The 18249-nt window shown below is 33.7% G+C and overlaps 1 protein-coding gene across 1 annotated transcript in view; it reads left to right on the forward strand.

Annotated features, from left to right (window-relative positions):
- Positions 1 to 18249, forward strand: part of PolE1 (DNA polymerase epsilon catalytic subunit 1) — a 73750-nt gene that overhangs the window by 37166 nt on the left and 18335 nt on the right. The window contains exons 43-63 of the mRNA XM_080171579.1: positions 294 to 403; positions 1051 to 1134; positions 1544 to 1674; positions 1906 to 1983; positions 2395 to 2506; positions 2991 to 3099; positions 3221 to 3393; positions 3917 to 4001; positions 4771 to 4875; positions 6421 to 6498; positions 7060 to 7176; positions 7868 to 7983; positions 10493 to 10594; positions 10905 to 10969; positions 13065 to 13177; positions 13486 to 13577; positions 14090 to 14224; positions 14494 to 14561; positions 15410 to 15494; positions 16547 to 16603; positions 17949 to 18012. Of these exons, the coding sequence (XP_080027705.1) occupies positions 294 to 403; positions 1051 to 1134; positions 1544 to 1674; positions 1906 to 1983; positions 2395 to 2506; positions 2991 to 3099; positions 3221 to 3393; positions 3917 to 4001; positions 4771 to 4875; positions 6421 to 6498; positions 7060 to 7176; positions 7868 to 7983; positions 10493 to 10594; positions 10905 to 10969; positions 13065 to 13177; positions 13486 to 13577; positions 14090 to 14224; positions 14494 to 14561; positions 15410 to 15494; positions 16547 to 16603; positions 17949 to 18012 (2079 nt within the window). The remainder of the gene's footprint in view (positions 1 to 293; positions 404 to 1050; positions 1135 to 1543; positions 1675 to 1905; positions 1984 to 2394; positions 2507 to 2990; positions 3100 to 3220; positions 3394 to 3916; positions 4002 to 4770; positions 4876 to 6420; positions 6499 to 7059; positions 7177 to 7867; positions 7984 to 10492; positions 10595 to 10904; positions 10970 to 13064; positions 13178 to 13485; positions 13578 to 14089; positions 14225 to 14493; positions 14562 to 15409; positions 15495 to 16546; positions 16604 to 17948; positions 18013 to 18249) is intronic.

Here is an 18249-nt window from a genome sequence, read left to right on the forward strand (position 1 = left end):
ACCGCTGTTTCCCTTCAAAAAAAAGTTTGCCTTTTTCCTTAAGTATTTTTTTAGGTACTTGACACGTTACATTTTTTTTGGCAGAGTTTCTTTGATTTTTAGTTTTGGTTTCATAAGATGTCACTTCCGCCCTCTCCCTTTCTTATTTTCCCGTTTGTCGGTCACATTTTTCCATGGAAAGTGTAATTTTCCTCGATTTTTGTAAATATTGTTCCGCTTCATATGGATGTTTTCATTCTTATTATAATCATTTGAAAAAAATGAAATCGCTTCATGTAATAATAAAATTGTAGGATGAAAGTGATATGGAGGGACAGATGTACCGCAGGTGCCAGAAAACCTTGCCACGCTCACATCCAGTCTATAATCTGTACGAGTATAAGGTTCCAGAGCAGATTTTTAGGTAAGATCATAATTTTATTTATTGGCAAGTAATACTATTTTAAACTGGTTTTCGTCTTTAGATGGTCATTTGATATGTTCTGCTAACAAACCCTTTGATACACTTAGTTTTTGTTGGTCGTCCCTGAATATGAGGGCTAAGCCATGAAAAATGTAGATTTTGATCTGTCTCACTTAAAAAGAAAGGGGTAGTTTCACGAAAGGCATTTGAACTTAATTTAGTGAACTGCATATTTTTTCCTGGTTAATTGGTTAAACTACATTTATATGGCATAATATTTGAAAGAATTTCAATTTTCTACCACGTAGTTTTTAAAATATCAAGACTTGAAAATCGTCTTTTTAAATTGCACATATCACAAAAAGACAATTTTCAAGTTTTGATATTTTCAAAACTACATGGTAGAAAATTGAAATTCTTTCAAACATATGCCATATAAATATAGTTTAGCCTATTAACTAGCAAAAAATATGCGGTTAACTAAATTAAGTTCAAATGCATTTCGTTAAACTACCCCTTTTGCAATCGGGGAAATATCAACTTTGTGCAGAATAATAACCTCTTGATTTGTTGATTATTTTTTCAATTGAAACCTTTTACCATAAAGGCATCAAATCCATTTTTGAGATCTTGTTACTTTATTTTAGGAGCCATTACTCCCAGCTGATGTCTGATCTGTATAAGCCAGATATTGAAGGAATCTATGAGCTGCAGATGCCTTTAGAATTCAGGTAAGGTTTGTCGAGCACAGTTGGACGTACTGACGGACAAACAGAACAACGCTGTACTTTATCGAGGAGCTTTGAAATTAAAACAACTATTTTCTATCTTGAAGATTTTCGTCAGTAAAATATAATACCTACTATGGAGAAAAATGTATTGCTTTAATTAAAATATTAGGTGTTTTGTTGTTAACATTTTAAGAATAGAGCTCAAGAAGGACGGAATATTAGGTACTAATGCTTCTTTTATGATACACGAATATTAAAGGGCTGGAAACCCTAAAAACATAATGTAAAATAAAGAAAATCTGTTATAAAATGTAGGAGACAAAAAGAAGATTATGTTCAGTTGGTATTTTTCTTATCGTAGTTGTAATGGAGCTAGTAGTGATTTCCTGAAATATCTATCGTTATTTAGAGCCTTATGTGATATTGGATGCGTGGCAATGGTTGAGAAGGGGAAGGCCAAGCAGCTGACCGGTCAGGATATTGATACCTTTGACCTGGACTGGCTACAGTTCAAACCTGTCACAAGCTTTAAGTATATGGGTGAGTTAAATCGGTTTAGTAATAACAAACAAAATAGATATTTCATTTCAATGTTAATTTGCAATATTTGTTACCTTAATACCTGTTTAAAAAAAGGCATTTCAGCCGTTTACAAGATCTTAGCAGACAATCAGTGTATACAAACAGACGTGTAAGACTTACAGACAGACAGACGTCGCGTCCTGTTACCTCAGTAAATAGGATTTAATTATACACAGTTTATTATTTTAGAGCATGGAAGCTACAAGTATATCTACTTCTACCAACATAGAACTAATTCTAAGCAGATTTGGAGCATTTGCGTTCCAGGTAAAAACAAGAATTCAAGAGAAGCTGCATTTAATTTCTATTTCTAAATATATTTCATTATTTATTTAGTGGTTATCTACATCCGTTAGTTCCTTTTATTGATTCAGGGAATGTATATAGCATCTGTAGAACCACCATTTTTTCCAACTGGTCCTTACAGTAAAAAATGTTTGATTTTAAGAAAAATGTACCTTATGTTTTTCTGATTCTATTTCACAAAAGCATGCAATATTTTTTGTTGTAACTGTCCTATGTCATTTTGAAAGTGTAATGTGAAATATTTTTTTTTCAGTATCATTGCAAATCATAACTAATCACGTGTCAAAGCTATTCAATTTTACTATAAGTTTCTTTGCTACTCATTTTTTATGCTTCAAAACAAAGATATAAAATAAAATCTTCTATGTTTAGGCCAGAAGAAGGGATTCCTATTTGTGGTAGATACTGTATCTTCCAACCAGATGCCTCCTCTAAATCCGATGTTTAATTCTGAAAGGGCCGCCTTCTTAAACAAGCCAGATAGGTAACATTTTCTGATTTTTAAAGTATTGTGTCTACTATACATTTTTAATATGCCGTCCGTCCTAATAGTCTTTACGAAAGACGCAAAATAATACAATGTAGGCCGTTTCAAGTTCGAAGGGATCCTTTTTTGTGTTAACAGTCATATATTGGATAGAATTACCTAGTTAGAATTTGAATAGTTGGAATTTTCGTGCCTTGGGACCCACTATAAAAGTTAGGCTCTACGCAATTATTAACCGTCGAGTCCCAGAGGTTTTATTTAAGTTTACAAAAGATTTAGTTTAATTTATTAACCAACATTGTATTTCTTTATAATGTATAAGTGTATTCCTGGACTTTTGAAGGCCTTATTTATCTTTCATTCAGCTGTAGTATGACTGCTAGGATTATGTTGGCTATAAAAAGCATGAGATGTCTTTTTATCAATATTTCCCTGTTTTTGCCCTGTTTCATTCTTTTAAATTTGTCTATTTTGTTTTCAGAGCAACATGTGTTGTCCCAGGATCAGACCATAGCTGGGAAGTATACTTTGAAACAGATATTAGAAAAGTTTATAAGAACATCACTAAAGTGTTGACTGGATATTTACAGGTGCGTTGTTAATCTATCTATTATCTACTTTGAAGGTCCCCTAGGGGCGTAGCCACTAGTATTTTACAAACAGTTAACAAGTCATAGTTCATTCATCAAACTTATTTCTATTATATTCAAGGAGAAGCGAGGGCCAACAGTGATTGGTCTGCAAAGTCAGTTAGACCTGGGCAGCCTGGTGGCCAATATCCCCAAGCTGGCGGACATGCCCATCATCCCCATCCACGTCATGGACTCGGACAACCTCTACTCACAGCTGGAGTGGCAGAAAATTGGCGCGAGAACCATGTTTAGGTGCTTATATCCATTATTTTCATTTCTATAGTACCCGCCGCGACTTTAGTCATAACCCCATAGCGCATCCGCTCGTTGCTGGTTAGGTAATTGGTTCGATTTTTAGTATTTTTACCATATTTCGTCAGAACTTAAAGGACGTTAAAAAGTTTCCTTCTGCTGCTATGTCAGAAGCGCAATATAGTTATGATAATGGAAAAGTCTTTGGCCCATAACAGACGAAAATTATTGCCATTCACAGTTAGATCTTCTAGACTAAGGTCGTGTGATTAATAAGTTTATGGTAGGTGATGGGTTCGATGTTCAGTACAATATCTCGTCATTACTTAAAAGACGTTAAAAAGTTTCATACTGCTGCTATGTCAGAATCGAAACATACATAGTTATAGGAATGGAAATGTCTTTGGCCTATAACAAATGCAATTTATTGCCATTCACAGTTACGACTTCTAGACAAAGATTGTGTAATCAATAAGTTAGCATAATCATTTTATTATTTAACATATTATATCTTTTCGTTTAGACACTACCTGAAGTCTGATTTGTATATTGCCAGTACCATAGAACATTGCAGATACTTCCACGTACCTGCTGGAAATCTACCGAAGGTAATATTTATCTATGATTTTTTTCACTAACCGGTTTTGTGATAAATATCTGAAAAACTGCGACATTTTTTGTAATTTGTTTATGGGCAGGCTTGAATTCTAATTTTATAGCCATTTTTTTTTATTAAATCTAGTTGCTTACTATTCGTATAATAAAATTGCATCTGAATAAAAGTTAAGTATGATAATGATTCAAAATAAAACGTGCTGTACATTTTATTGTACAAAAGGATGCAATGTTTGATGCAAATAGAATCCAGGGGTGTATATTTTCAAAATTGACCCTGCTCAGGGGGGGGGGGGGGATAAAAAATAAGTGGTTGGAGGGAAAAAAAAAAAAAAAATACGTGGGTGGATGGAAAAAAATTGTAAAAATTAAGAAAACTGAAAACATTTTTTCCATTTCCCCCCCCCTCTCCTTGGTGAAAAAAAACTAAAATAATGTGTGGTAGGAGGGATAAAATAAATAAAATATATAGTTCTTTAAATATTTTTCCATTTTCCCCCCTACTTGGTGAGAAAAAACTAGGGGGGGGGGGGGGAAATAAAAAAAATTGTAGACGGGGAAAAAAATAAATCTTGTGCAGAATATACAACACCCCTGAAATAATTTTACAAACGAAAATTTATTTTGAATGGCTAAAAATTGGATGCATTAATGCATTTTAAAAGTCCCCGGCCCCACATCTTATCCTTCCGGATTAATTTATGCTTTTAAGCTAAATATATTTTACTTAATGCAGCCATTTCATATATTTAAATATCCCAGGACACAACCCTATTTGGAGCAGACCTGTTTTATGCCAGGTTCCTGAGAAAGCAAAACTTTGTGCTGTGGGCCAGCCCTGCGGATACCCCAGATTTTGGCGGAAAGGTAACATTGTTTTTTTGAGGGGCGTTTTCCTGTTACAAAATTTTTTATCAATTTGAAAATTTGAGTACCCCCCCCCCCACCCCCCCCCCCCCCCCCGACAGTCTGGATAGTCTGCGGGAGGAGGAAAAGATTTGGACACAGGAAAAAGGCAAGCTTCAATTTAATTCAATAACGTGCTGTGTGGGGAAGCCGAGCGAAGCGAGGCTTCTCCACAGCACGTTATTGAATTAAATTGAAGCTTGCCTTTTTCCTGTGTCCACAACTTGATGTCGGGGTACTCTAATTTTCTAAATTTCAAAAACTATTTTAGGTTAGGTTAGGTTAGGTTATAGGCTAGGGAGCCGAGCGCTGCGGCCACGGATGTTCGTTGTCTGGGGTACTTTAATTTTCTAAATTTCAAAAAACTATTTTAGGTTAGGTTAGGTTAGGTTATAGGCTAGGGAGCCGAGCGCTGCGGCCACGGATGTTCGTTGTCTGGGGTACTTTAATTTTCTAAATTTCAAAAAACTATTTTAGGTTAGGTTAGGTTAGGTTATAGGCTAGGGAGCCGAGCGCTGCGGCCACGGATGTTCGTTGTCTGGGGTACTTTAATTTTCTAAATTTCAAAAAACTATTTTAGGTTAGGTTAGGTTAGGTTATAGGCTAGGGAGCCGAGCGCTGCGGCCACAGATGTTCGTTGTCGGCTATTTCTTTTAAATATTGCTACGCAACCCACAAATAAAATTGTTCTTGCTAAAAAAACGCGGACGAGAGGGAGAACATAAAGGGGACTGGGAAAAGGGGGTTGTTGGTCAGATGGGAGAGGAAAGGGGCAAACAATACAGTAAAAAAACGCGGACACGTAGCGGACATGGAGTGCTCGCATGATGTGAGGGAGAACATTAAGGGGGTGGGGAAAAGGGGGTTGTTGGTCAGATGGGAGGGGAAAGGGGTAAAAAATACAGTAAGAATTCTGCTATAAATAGACTGAAAGCTTGTAGCTGTTTGTTAGTCGACTACAATATGCCTTGTAGTGAGGGACTGCGATCCTAAACTGGTTGGCATGGTTGACTAAGGAGCCTGAGGCAAGGCAAGGCAAGGCTCGTGTCTCGCCTTATATACCCTCCCTCCCTTCCTCCTGTCCAACCTAATAATAGTTTACTTAAATTATTATTTTGTTGTCGGGGGGGGGGGGGGGGGCTACTCAAATTTTCGAAATCGCTAAAAATAATACTAAGAGGAATCTACCTTTTGAGGTTTCAATCAATGTGCGTAGTCGAGCACCCTCCTTTATTTTAAAATAAATCAAAACAAGGGGGTGGGGTTAGTTTTTCCTTTGTTTGTTTATTACTTTGGTCAGGTTAGGTTGGGTACAAGGTAGCCTCACGTCACATGGTTAAGTCACAACAGGTATAGGCTATGTTGGGTTAGAACCCCTACAGGAGTTGGGCATAGGAAAAACTGACCCCTGACACAGGTAGAAAACTTGTATTAAAGATAGTTTTTCTTTAGATGTCAATATAAGTTAACTAACTATTTATTTTTTGACCGATTTTAACTTTGTAGGAAGCAGATGATAGTCGTTTGCAAACCGATCAAGACGAAGGTTTTGGCCTAGTTATCAACAATGAAGGATTCTATAAGGTAATAATTTTAGCAGCGTAGCTTCTCGACAATTACATAAGTCAATATTTTATTCTGATATTTTTAAAAACGAAGCTTTACTAAAAGTTGGAAACATCAATTTACATTTAATCATAAATATTTTTTCATATAAAAAATCTTTTGATTTAAATCATATTTCTTTTCTAATTAGAAACGGTTATGTAAGATTGTTTTTAGGTAAATTAATTAATCTTATTGTTTTTCAAATAAAAATGATAAACAAACATGTTTTTAAAATAAAATCCACGAAATAATTTTTAGAAAGTTTTAAAACAAAGCTTACATAATTTTTAAAATTTTACGTAGTAAGCTCAAATCAACCTAGTCTTCGGCATGAATTATAGGAGTTACTATATTGTTTTTATGTTTGATGAATAGGATTCGTTTTTATTTTTAATTGCTATTTTGTTCAATGTTCATTCTAGGTTAATTGAAAATGCATTTTCATCAAGAAATGGCGCAAAAAAATATTTTTTTATTATTATTTTGTTTATTATCGAATTTTTATGATATGTACATATAACATATTTATTTCTACAGAATGTTTGTGTTGAACTGGACCTTGACGCAGTAGCAGTGAATACTTTGCTCCAGTCACAATCCATCCTGGACCTGGAGGGTACTGCTGGCGCTATTGCTTTTGACGCGGCCCCGCAGGTAAATTATCCTGAGCTGGATCTTTAAACTTGTCTTGCTACTCGCACCCTGATAATTTTTTTCTGTTTTTGTATTGTTGGCGATTTAACACAAAGTACCTTGTTGAGCACATTTTAACTACCTCCCCCCCAACCCAATCCCACCCATATTTTAGAAGAAATGTAGCCCTGCAGGGGTTAAGGGCTAGTCATACGTAAAATAAACTACCTTCCCCTTATTTTTAATTAGCTTCAAATTTCACCGTCGCGTATTTTCTATTAAAACGCAGCATTTCTACACTTGACTTGATATTTGATGACACCAAATATTTTTTATAAAATGAATGTCCCATTAACTAGAGCTTCCATATTGTTATTACTAGGGTTGGCAATCCGCCCAATTTTTGGATCGGATTCGGATTCAAGGTCTTACAATAAATCTGCCCAAAAAAATAGCGGATTAATCTGCGGATTGTGGATTCTAGCAATAATTTTAAAGTCTTCTAGTAAATAAAGAAAGACACTTAAGTATTAAATGAAATTTTTTAAGTGATACAAAAGTCATAAAATTAACAAAAATTTGGTGGATTCGAATTCGGATTACCAACCCTAGTTATTACTTGCAGGATGTTATTAACGGAGCAACTACTGAAATACGTTTAAAATTTTTTTAAGTACTGCAATATCAGACATGCGAATTAATCATGTTTTAGGCCAATCTAGAAGAGATGTTGACTGGAGGAGGGGGCGGATTAGCCAGCTACGATGAAACGGCTCTTGCGGCTCCAGCTTTCAGGGTGCTCAGGACAATGGTAGCTACTTGGCTCAGGTAAATAAGATAGATAGATAGTTGTATAGATAATAAAATAGATTGATAGGTTTGTTTACAAGTTCTCATGACCTAATTTTCTTGTAGTCTTAGTTAAATTAATAGGTAGATAATTGGATAGATATAATGTTAGATAGATAGATAGTTGGATATTAAAATAGATTCATATATCAATTCTCAAGGATCCAGCTTTTAGGGTGCTCTCTACCCTGGATGCCACTTGGCTTGAAAAAAAACGATAGACAGATAGCTGGATAGAAAGATTATTGGATAAAAAGAAAGATTGTCAGACAGAAAGATAGACTGTCAGGCATAAAATAGTAAAATAGATTGATAGATTTATTAATACGGCTCCAGATTCACGGCTGATAGTGCTCAGATTCATATTAACCACTAGGTTTCGGTAAATAGATGGATATATAGTTTGAAGAGTTAACCGTTAATGTGAAAAAATAGAGGGAGCACGAGCTACCCATGAGGTGTGGACCCTGTGCCAAAAATTTAAACACAGCCAAGTCGCCACAAAAGAGCAGAAAATTCATTAGCAGACGAAAAAGGTCCCGATAACTTGGGCTATGTAGTTGTCTTGGTAATACCTCTATAGATATATATGTTGACCCAGCAGCCAAGAAAAAAAATAAATCTTAAAATATACATATAGACTAATGACACATAGTTCGATAGATTAATAAGTAAATTTATAGATAGATATATGTACATTGTAAATAAAAAGCAAACAAATTTATTTTGCTTCATTTGTTCTTCCTGACCTAAAAAATATTTATTATTATTAGCCACATTAGGTACTTCATTGAATTTTGATTGGTTGGTTCATTAAGTTGAATGTCCTATCGTTCCAACTCTTAATTATAATCTATAGATGGGATAATTTTGTGTATCATCATTGGATATGAAAATCAATTTATCGGCCATTGCCTTATCCATTTAGACCCCTGAATGTTATCTCAGTGTAAAGCTTTGAATATCCTGTTTCTAGAAAAACAATTTTAATATTGAACATTTGTAGAACAGTTTTTTTTTGGTTTGATATTTCAAAAGAAAATTTCCGTGTAAGATAAAATGAAGGTTTTCAAAAGCGAAGGTTTTTTAAAGCGAAGCTTTTCAATAATTAGGATAGGTCCGTCCGTCCGAGATAGATAGCTTTAATTTAGGCATGTTAGAATTACCAGAATGTCCGTACGTCCATTTTAAATATTTCGATTTTTCTACTTTTTTAACAACAAATTTTTATGTGATCTAATTATCCGTTTGATTTGATTTTTGGTATATTCATTCCTGGGGCAACAAAGAACAATACTATAAGCGAAGCAACTCTGTAATCAAGTCTTAAAAATGTTAGTATGTCCATAAACATTATCCTGTATCAAGCAGTTTTTCAACAAATTTACTTACAATTTTGTTTGACTCTTATATACTTTTATATTCTGATATTCAGTTCAGACACTACACAAGTGTTAATGTCCGTGTTAATGTTGTCAACCTTGTTTTGTAGAGATGTAAAGGATTGCCATTATAATATTAAATGTAGTAACCTGATCTATGTCGGTCTGTTTGTACCAAAGGATCTCGCTAACCGCTAAACCGATATAGTTCTCTTTTACAGTGTAGCTTCTCATAGGTCCTGAGTAGGCTTATAATATTTTGGGGGAGAGCACCTCCACCGTCTAAAGAGAAAACGGCCATAGAAAATATGACACCCCCCCAAAAAAAGATTTTTCTTAGAGGCATAGTTTAAGTTTTTTTTTTTAATTTGTTTAACTGAAAATTTCGGGTATAGTCCTTTCCACGACATCCCTCCATAAGGAGCGATTCTTTGTATTTTTAAAATGGCTTTTTATAGGTTATTTTAGGTTAGGTTAGGTTATATTGTGTTAGGTGATTGCCCCACAGGGTTAGGTAATTGGCCCGGCAGAAATAGGAGAAAAGCTACTGTGAAAAATACGAAGAATCGCTTCTTATGGAGATATGTCGTGGAAAGGACTATACCCAAAATTTCAATTAAATTCTTGATTTGGTTGCTTAAACTAGCAGTTTCCAAACGTTTCCATTCATATTTTTAAACTACAGGGTAATTTTGTTAACCATAATTGGAAGTGTGCAACTATTAATCTTGCACTGTTTGTTCCTTAAGATCCCTGGGTATTATACAACATGAAAAATTCCTAGAAATTTAGAACCAACATTGAAATTGTATCTGAGAGTTTATGTGAATCAATTTCTTTTTTCTTCGAGGCCATGTGGAATTAGCTTCAAAGCTGCTCTGTATCTAAAATCAAGCCCTTCAGCATATTTTTTTTCAAAATCTTGTCAGTAATCCTAAAATTATTGTATGTATTATCAAAATCTAGGACGTCTAGGGGGTGGGGTTTTGAGAAAAAAAATCATCTTGTTTTCGGTTCTTCCAATTCAAAAACATTTTTCAACCCTCACCCCTTCCCCCTTATAAATGGAAATGCTTAGACGTCCTAAATAAAATAATCGTTTTTAGGGATGTAAGTCAGCATAAGAACGTGTTTGCTGATTACCAGATTGTTCATTTCTACAGATGGCTCAGGACTCCAAAAAGTCTTCTGTATGATCCAGCTCTCAGGTGAGATTTATTACACTGTTTGTATTAGCGGCCCATAAAGGTGTGGGGGGAGGGGTGAGGTTAACTCACCTTCTCCCCCTAATTTTTATTTCAGTTAATACTTAGTGAAAAAGCAGGAAAAGGGGAAGGGGGTTGTGGGGAAATTTTCCTTTAGAGTTGTTTGTCAGAATATAATTCCCTTGTCCTTGGTTATTGTGGCCTAATTTACATGGTAACTTTCTCATTGCATGTCCTCAGATTTTTCAAAGCACTAAAAACTAAACCGTTTTCGAGATAATGATGAGCAAGCTGACTTATTCTTATTATTTAGGAAAACTCTGGTTCAACTGATGAAAAAGTTGCTTCTACATTTGGTTGCTGAATTTAAAAGATTAGGTAATTTATTTGATTTTAAAAATAGCCTAAAACCTCCCTATGTCATTTATAAAGCATCCTTGTTAAGTGCAAACTATTCGGACCAGCATTTTCCGAGATCTTTAGCTGCAGACAAATACATTAGTTACTACAGTATATAATAACATACAATAATCGATATATTATTACTTGGATATTGCACTAGACTTTGTTGTACTCTGGCTAAAATAACGATACATTTCTCTTCTCCATCTCCATCCCTCTTTCTGGATAAACGAATTGATTTAGAAAAGGGGTCCACATTAAGCTAAATTTACGACAAAGGGCGTTTTTTACGCGTATTTTCTCGTATAGTTATGTATTACCGTTTAGTCAAATATGCTTATTAAGTCAAGCTGTTCTTATTTATAACCAAATGTATATACTATATGAAATAGCAATAATTAAAAACACTTTGACTTAATAAACGCATTTGACTAAACGCTAACACACAACTTTATGGAAAATACGCGAAAAAAATACCCAAATTCCACTGGCAATATATCCACGTTATCCTAAATCCTTTCATACAATAGATTAATTTCTATTGTTTTACTCAAAAAAACTTTTGGGTAATAACTAAAGGGTGTTTAAAAAAAAACCAATCGCTTCACTCTTTTCAATATAAACCCTACAGTTTTAGTCAAAAACTAACATAAAATGACCCAAATCATGTCCAAGTAATGACAATGAGAAAGCACTATTGAATTTTGATTTCTACTAACCTCTTCTGAGCACTACAGCTCGAGTCCTAGCCCTTGTGAAGAATTTTTCCTTACATGGAGATCAAATATCAACAAACAGTCTTAAGTACTTAAAATCTTGTAGTTAGAACCCATAATGTTTAGAATTTTTGATTGGGCATGTCAAGAGCTTTTTATAGACACTTTAACCAGGTTTCTAACTCAATCCTAGCCAATTTGGCATTAAAAAGACAGACCCATCAAACATTTAGACATGACAGGTCTCTCTAGTTCTTGATGTTTGACAGATCTTTCTTTTTGATGTCAAAATGGCTAGGATTGTGTTAGAAACCTGATTAAGGTGTCTATAGGAAGCTCTTGACATGCCCCATGAAAAATTCTAAACATTATGGGTTCTAACTACAAGATTTTAAGTACTTAAGACTGTTTGTTCTTTTTTTAAAAAGACAGTGCAGTCATATCTTAATGTTTGATGGGTCTGTCTTTTTGATGCCCAATTGGCAAGGATTGAGTCAGAAATCTGGTTAAGACGTCTATAGAAAGGTCTTTATATGCCCCATCAAAAACTCAAAACATTATGGGGTCTATCTAAAAGATTTCAAGTACTTTAAGACAGTTTATTCTTTTTTAAAACAGACAAAACTGTCTTAATTTGTGATAAAATATGCACTTTTGATGTAAAGAAAAATTTTCCACAAGGGCTAGGACTCGAACTGTAGTGCTCAGGAGAGGTGAGTAAAATCAAAATTCATTAGTGTTTTCTCATTGTCATTGCTTGGACATGATTTCGGTCATTTTTTGTTAGTTTTTGACCAAAACTGTAGGATTTATAATGAAAAGAGTGAAGCGATTGTTTTTTTTTTAAACACCCTTTATATTATTTACTAGCGGCTACGCCCCTAAAGGCCTCTAGTGGCACTTTAAATGTTTTTAAATATTTAAAAATTTTGCGATTTATCTTGGAAGGGTGGTGGTACCCTCCCACAAAGTCGTTATGAATCTTCCCGGGACCTATGAGAAGCTACCCTGTTAAGGAGAACCCGATCGGTTCAGCGGTAAGCGAGATCCTTCGGTACAAACACACAAACACACATACAAACAAACACACAGACATCCTGTTACTTTAGTATAAGGATTTCTATTGTATTACTCTAATTACTCTAAAACTTTTAGGTAATAACTATATTATTTACTAACGGCTACGCCCTTAATTTATCTTGGTAGGGTGATGGTACCCTCCCCCAAAATAGTTATAAACCTTTCCGGGACCCTGTTAAGGAGAACCCGATCGGTTCAGCGGTTAGCGAGATCCTTCGGTACAGACAGACATACACACAGACAAACACACATCCTGTTACTTTTGTTAATTTTAGGTGCTATCATTATTTTCGCTGATTTCAACCGTATTATCATCAACACGAAGAAGAGACAATTGAGTGATGCTAGTGCTTATGTGGACTATATTGCTAGTCATATCCGCAATAAGGTCAGTCATACCGATCATCTCAAGAAAAGCCTATCTAAAAAAAAACACCTATCATACATGCATATTAGTAGATAAACAGATGGATAGACATACAAACTAAAGAATGGCACACTGTCTCGGCTGTGTTTATATTTCCGACGCCATTAGCAGAATACATAGACCCAATACGAAATCGGGACAGGTTCCCCGCCCTGTGGGCAGAGTTACATAGAGCTAAGGCCCCCTATATTCCTTTACTTTAATGTCTATTAAATAAAGTTGTATTAAGTATCAAGAAATATTAACTATTTATTTTCTAACAATTTTAGGAGATATTTCACTGTATAAACATTAGTCTGGCAAATGCTTGGGACATAATGCTGTGGGCGGATGCTGCTAACTTTTCCGGAGTCAAATCTAAGTAAGTTTATTTATTAGTAGTGCAGCTACTTTATAAATAGGGTATGCCAGTTTGTACGTTTATTCTTGTAAATGCTTGGGACATCATGCTGTGGGCGGATGCCGCTAACTTTTCCGGAGTAAAATCCAGGTAAGTTTATTTGTTAGTAGCGCAGCTACTCTGTAGGTAGGGTATGTGAGTTTGTACGTTTATTCTTGTAAATGCTTGAGACATAATGCTGTGGGCGGATGCCGCTAACTTTTCCGGAGTAAAACATTAGCCTAGAGAATTCGAGGAACGAACTGGTGGCACTTTTTTGGAGTCATAAAAAAGTTCATTTAGCTACTGTATAATTAGGGTGTTCCAGTCTATGCGTTTTATTGCATGTTTTTTTTGCGTTTTAAAAACCTAAATTATTTATATTCTTTAAGTAATATGTTCAACAAATGTTCTTCGGTTTACATCTAGAAAGACATTACTCTGAAATAAATATAGATTAAAAATTTTCATGTTTCACCTCCCATCAATGATAGGCCTGAACCCGAGGATGATGATGAGAGAACCCTGGCGGATGAAGAGCCGGAGGAGGAACCTCCGGAGGTTGTCATGGCATGGAACATGGCCAACTATCTGCCAGAGGAAGGAAATATCAGAGCTAACTTTAGCAGGTCTGTCTTTTCAAGAATTAAAAATACTATTAATTTAAATTGTAATTGAAATCATTAATAAAAACAAATCATTAAGAATCTTCACTGTAAATTACAGCAATTTATCCTAAATAACAGCCATGCAAATCATATTTACAAAATATAAATCTAATGTTAACCAACATATTACCGACAGACCGATAACTGGCAAAAAAAAGGTAACACTAACCATTATCACTGACACTTGAAATTGTGGAATAACTTTTATTGTAAATTTTTCTCTATTTAAGGGTTGTTATCGGTTATCTAACAGCTGTGCATAGTTTCCTGGAGAAAGAGAAAGAACGGGTACATCCAGGTACTGAACATGTTTCTAGAAGCTAAGCTACTCTATAGTTTCTATTTGTTATTCTGTAGGCAATGCACATTTGAGTGAGAACTCAAAATGCTAGAGTTAGGAAAGGGGGTTTACTAACAGAACATAAACTTACACTGATAAGATAATAACTTTAGAATTTATAAAGATAATTTTAAAATATATACCTACTGAAATGTAGACAGACTTGCATAAGTTAATGATAGAGTAGATTCAATATTTAATTCAAAATACAAACAGTTTTTTAAGTATTTATTTATATTGGATTAAATGCAGTTTTTGGGTAAATAAGATTAAATATGTATACTTTATTTAGCAATGGTTATATGGTTAAATATATTAATAATTCAAACTATTGATTATTTAAGCTGGAAAGTTCTGAAGTAGCGGGATGTCTGTTTGTATGTCAGGACACCAAAGCAGTAGGATGGCTGTCTGTTTAATTAATACAAATGTATTAATTAACTATGCACTTTGAAGGGGTGGAATATCTGCCTGTGCAAACTCGTTGAAGTAGTAGGATGTCTGTAAATAGCTGAATTGGTCTAATAAGACTGGACCCCAAACCAGATAGTGTTCTGTGTAAGGACTCTCAATTGCAACTGTCTTAATACATGTTCTCTTTACTCTTCCAGAATAATTGAGAGTAAATAAAGAGTAATTAAGAGTAAAAACTTAAACTTGTCTGCAACTTGAATATATGACACTACCTAGTACAGCCTTCTGATAAAAATTTTGTTGGATTTTGAATACCCTAGGTATGTCCTTTTGTGAAAAAAAATTTTAAGCCAAAATAAGTTCCTTTGTATTATAAGCATTATTCTTTGCAGGTGAAACTCCCGTAAGGAAGAAGAAGATAAGTCAAACTCCAGCAAGGATTGGTACGCCGGGTACCCCTGGTCCTGATGGTTCCAGGTATACAGTGATAGATAGATAAAAATATTATAGATAGATGTTATAGACAGTAAGGTTATATATATAAGTTTTCATAAAGAATTTTAATGTTAGAGATAGATTTGAAATCTGCATCAAATTTTAAAGATTTTATATAAACTTCGTTTTTTGTATAATTCTTTAGGATTTAAGGCGTAAATTCAATTTAAGTTAATTAATTTTGACATCCGTGATAGGTGGATTGAAAACTACCTGCGCTCTAATTGGTTGAATGATGTACGACACTTAATCTTCTCAAATCAGAGCGCAGATAGTTTTCAATCCACCAATCACAGATGTCAAAATTAATTAACTTAAATTTTATTTCCGCTTTTAGAATTATACCTACAAAAAAATCCTTAAAATTTGTTGCAGATTTCAAATCTACCTCTAACATAAATGAAAAAGATTTTTATGGATATTTAGAATATAGATGGATAGACAAACAGACATTCATATAGTCTCAAACCCTTAAGGATTGGATTTTTGGTAGGACTGGACCTGAAATGTAAAGAATATAGATGGATAGATAGACATTCATATAGTATAATATTTGTATTAAACAACGCTTGAATTTATATCATGTTAGGAAAAATAAAAAAGAAGATAGGATTGAAATTCAAAGTACCTCTGTACCTAATATGTAAAATATATATGGAGATGGATAGATAGACAGACATTCATATAGTCTAAAACCTGTAAGGATTGGATTTTGGACGTGTAATGTAAAAGTTATAGATGAATAGATTAGATAATGATATACAGACATTTATATATTCTAACACCTGACAGTAATAAAACTTAATGGATAATGAATATAGACATTCACTCACATGATGGTTCCAGAAATATAATAAATAGATATATAGATGGAAAAACGGAGATAAGCACTCAAACTCATTCAAGAGTTAATTTCTAAAAAGGTTATGGTTATACAGTCACCATCAAGCACATGTAAAAACAAACTTTCCAAAATACAGATAGGAGCTGTTCGACAGGTTTTGGATTAAAGTAATGACTATTTCTCTTTTCAGGACTGACGGGCAGACGTGTGAAGAATACTGCGCTGAATTAGTAGGGGGTGAATTAAGGTTAGTTTTAAAAAATCATTGTAATAATATAACTTTTCTGTAGTACAAAATGTATACAGTATGACCCTCGAAAAAGTATCTTTAAGGGTATACAGTCTCTATTTCTTAATGTATCACAAAAAATAGCATATGTCCTTGTTCTCTGTACATTTCCACACAAACATATATAAAAAATTTTATTTTACCTCCATTAACACCGGAGATTTTTAGAGCTAAAGTTTTGAAAAAGTGACTGAGAAAAATAATTTTTTTTTGTTTCCCACTATTTTTGGATGGTTACATTATGTCTTTCTGGTAACTGAAGAATGATAAACAAAGAAAAACATGGTAACTAATTATTTCTTTTTATTCCACCAAAAAATATAAATTTTTAAAGGCAAAAAATACTACTGAATGAATTGATTATTTGCAAATTTCAGGCTATTTACTTACCCTTATTTAAGAAAAGGATTAATTATGACAGTTGCTCCGCCCCCTTTTTTGACATCTCAATCACTTAATAAGGGGTTAATTAAGCTTTTTAGACTAAAAAATCATTATAATGTAATTTTATTTTCCTTATAACTTTTTTGTTATTAAAGTTATGATTATGAAACAAAAACAATATTCCTGCTATATTCATAAAGATTTATTTGGTTTTTTAATCTAAAATAATTTTGCCTCATAAGTAAGTTTTTCAAAATATCATTACACAAGAAAGACTCAAAAATATGTGTAAAAAAAGACTTTTAACTTAGATCCTAAATTTTTTGTTTCATTTTTGTATAAAGTTTCTGCTAGTAACAAAAATAATAGGATTTCTATCTTAATTTTGCCAAAAAAGTCAATTTATGTTAAAAGTTACTTTTTGCTCAGTCACTTTTTCAAAACTTTAGCTCTAAAAATCTCCAGTGTTAATGGAGGTAAAATTAATTTTTTTATATATGCTTGTGTGGAAATGTACAGAGAACAAGGACATATGCTATTTTTTATGATACATTAAGAAATAAGGGCTGTATACCCTTAAAGATACTTTTTCGAGGGTCATACTGTATAGAATATACATGGATATTATGACAAGGGAAAAATTGTCGTCAATTTAGGTTGCAAACATGGACATCATTTATTGGTCGGTTCGTTCATCCAGTAGGAGGGAAGGGTTTAGGGTTGATTGGGGCGGGGGAGCTCTTTATTTCGGCCAGCTGCAAGTTTCACTTTATTAGAGTACATGATAATCTGGTGTAAGATCCAAGAAATAATAAATCCATTATTATAAATCAATGATTTTTGGAAAAATATTTAAGTATCAAGTAGGGTAGATTTATTCACAAATTTATATGAAATAAATCTTCAAATTTTATTTTAGTCAAAGATTGTTTGGAGTAGTTGAAAAGATCAATAAGAAGTTTCCAGAAACTAGAGGCCCTGAGGTAATTTTTCATTGATAGATACAGAGTTAGGTGGATAGATAGATGGATAAAACTACAAGTAGATAGGGGAATAGATAATACTATAGATAGAATGATACAAATATTGTTGAAAAGATCAATAAAAAGTTCCCAGAAACTAGAGGCCCTGGGGTAATTTTACTTAGATACAGATTTAGGTGGATAGATAAATGAATATAGACACAAGTTGTAAATAGGGGAATGAATAGAAATATTAAA

This window comes from Acartia tonsa, chromosome 9 (genome assembly GCF_053477335.1).
Source record: "Acartia tonsa isolate MP-2025a chromosome 9, ASM5347733v1, whole genome shotgun sequence".
Lineage (NCBI taxonomy): Eukaryota > Metazoa > Arthropoda > Copepoda > Calanoida > Acartiidae > Acartia > Acartia tonsa.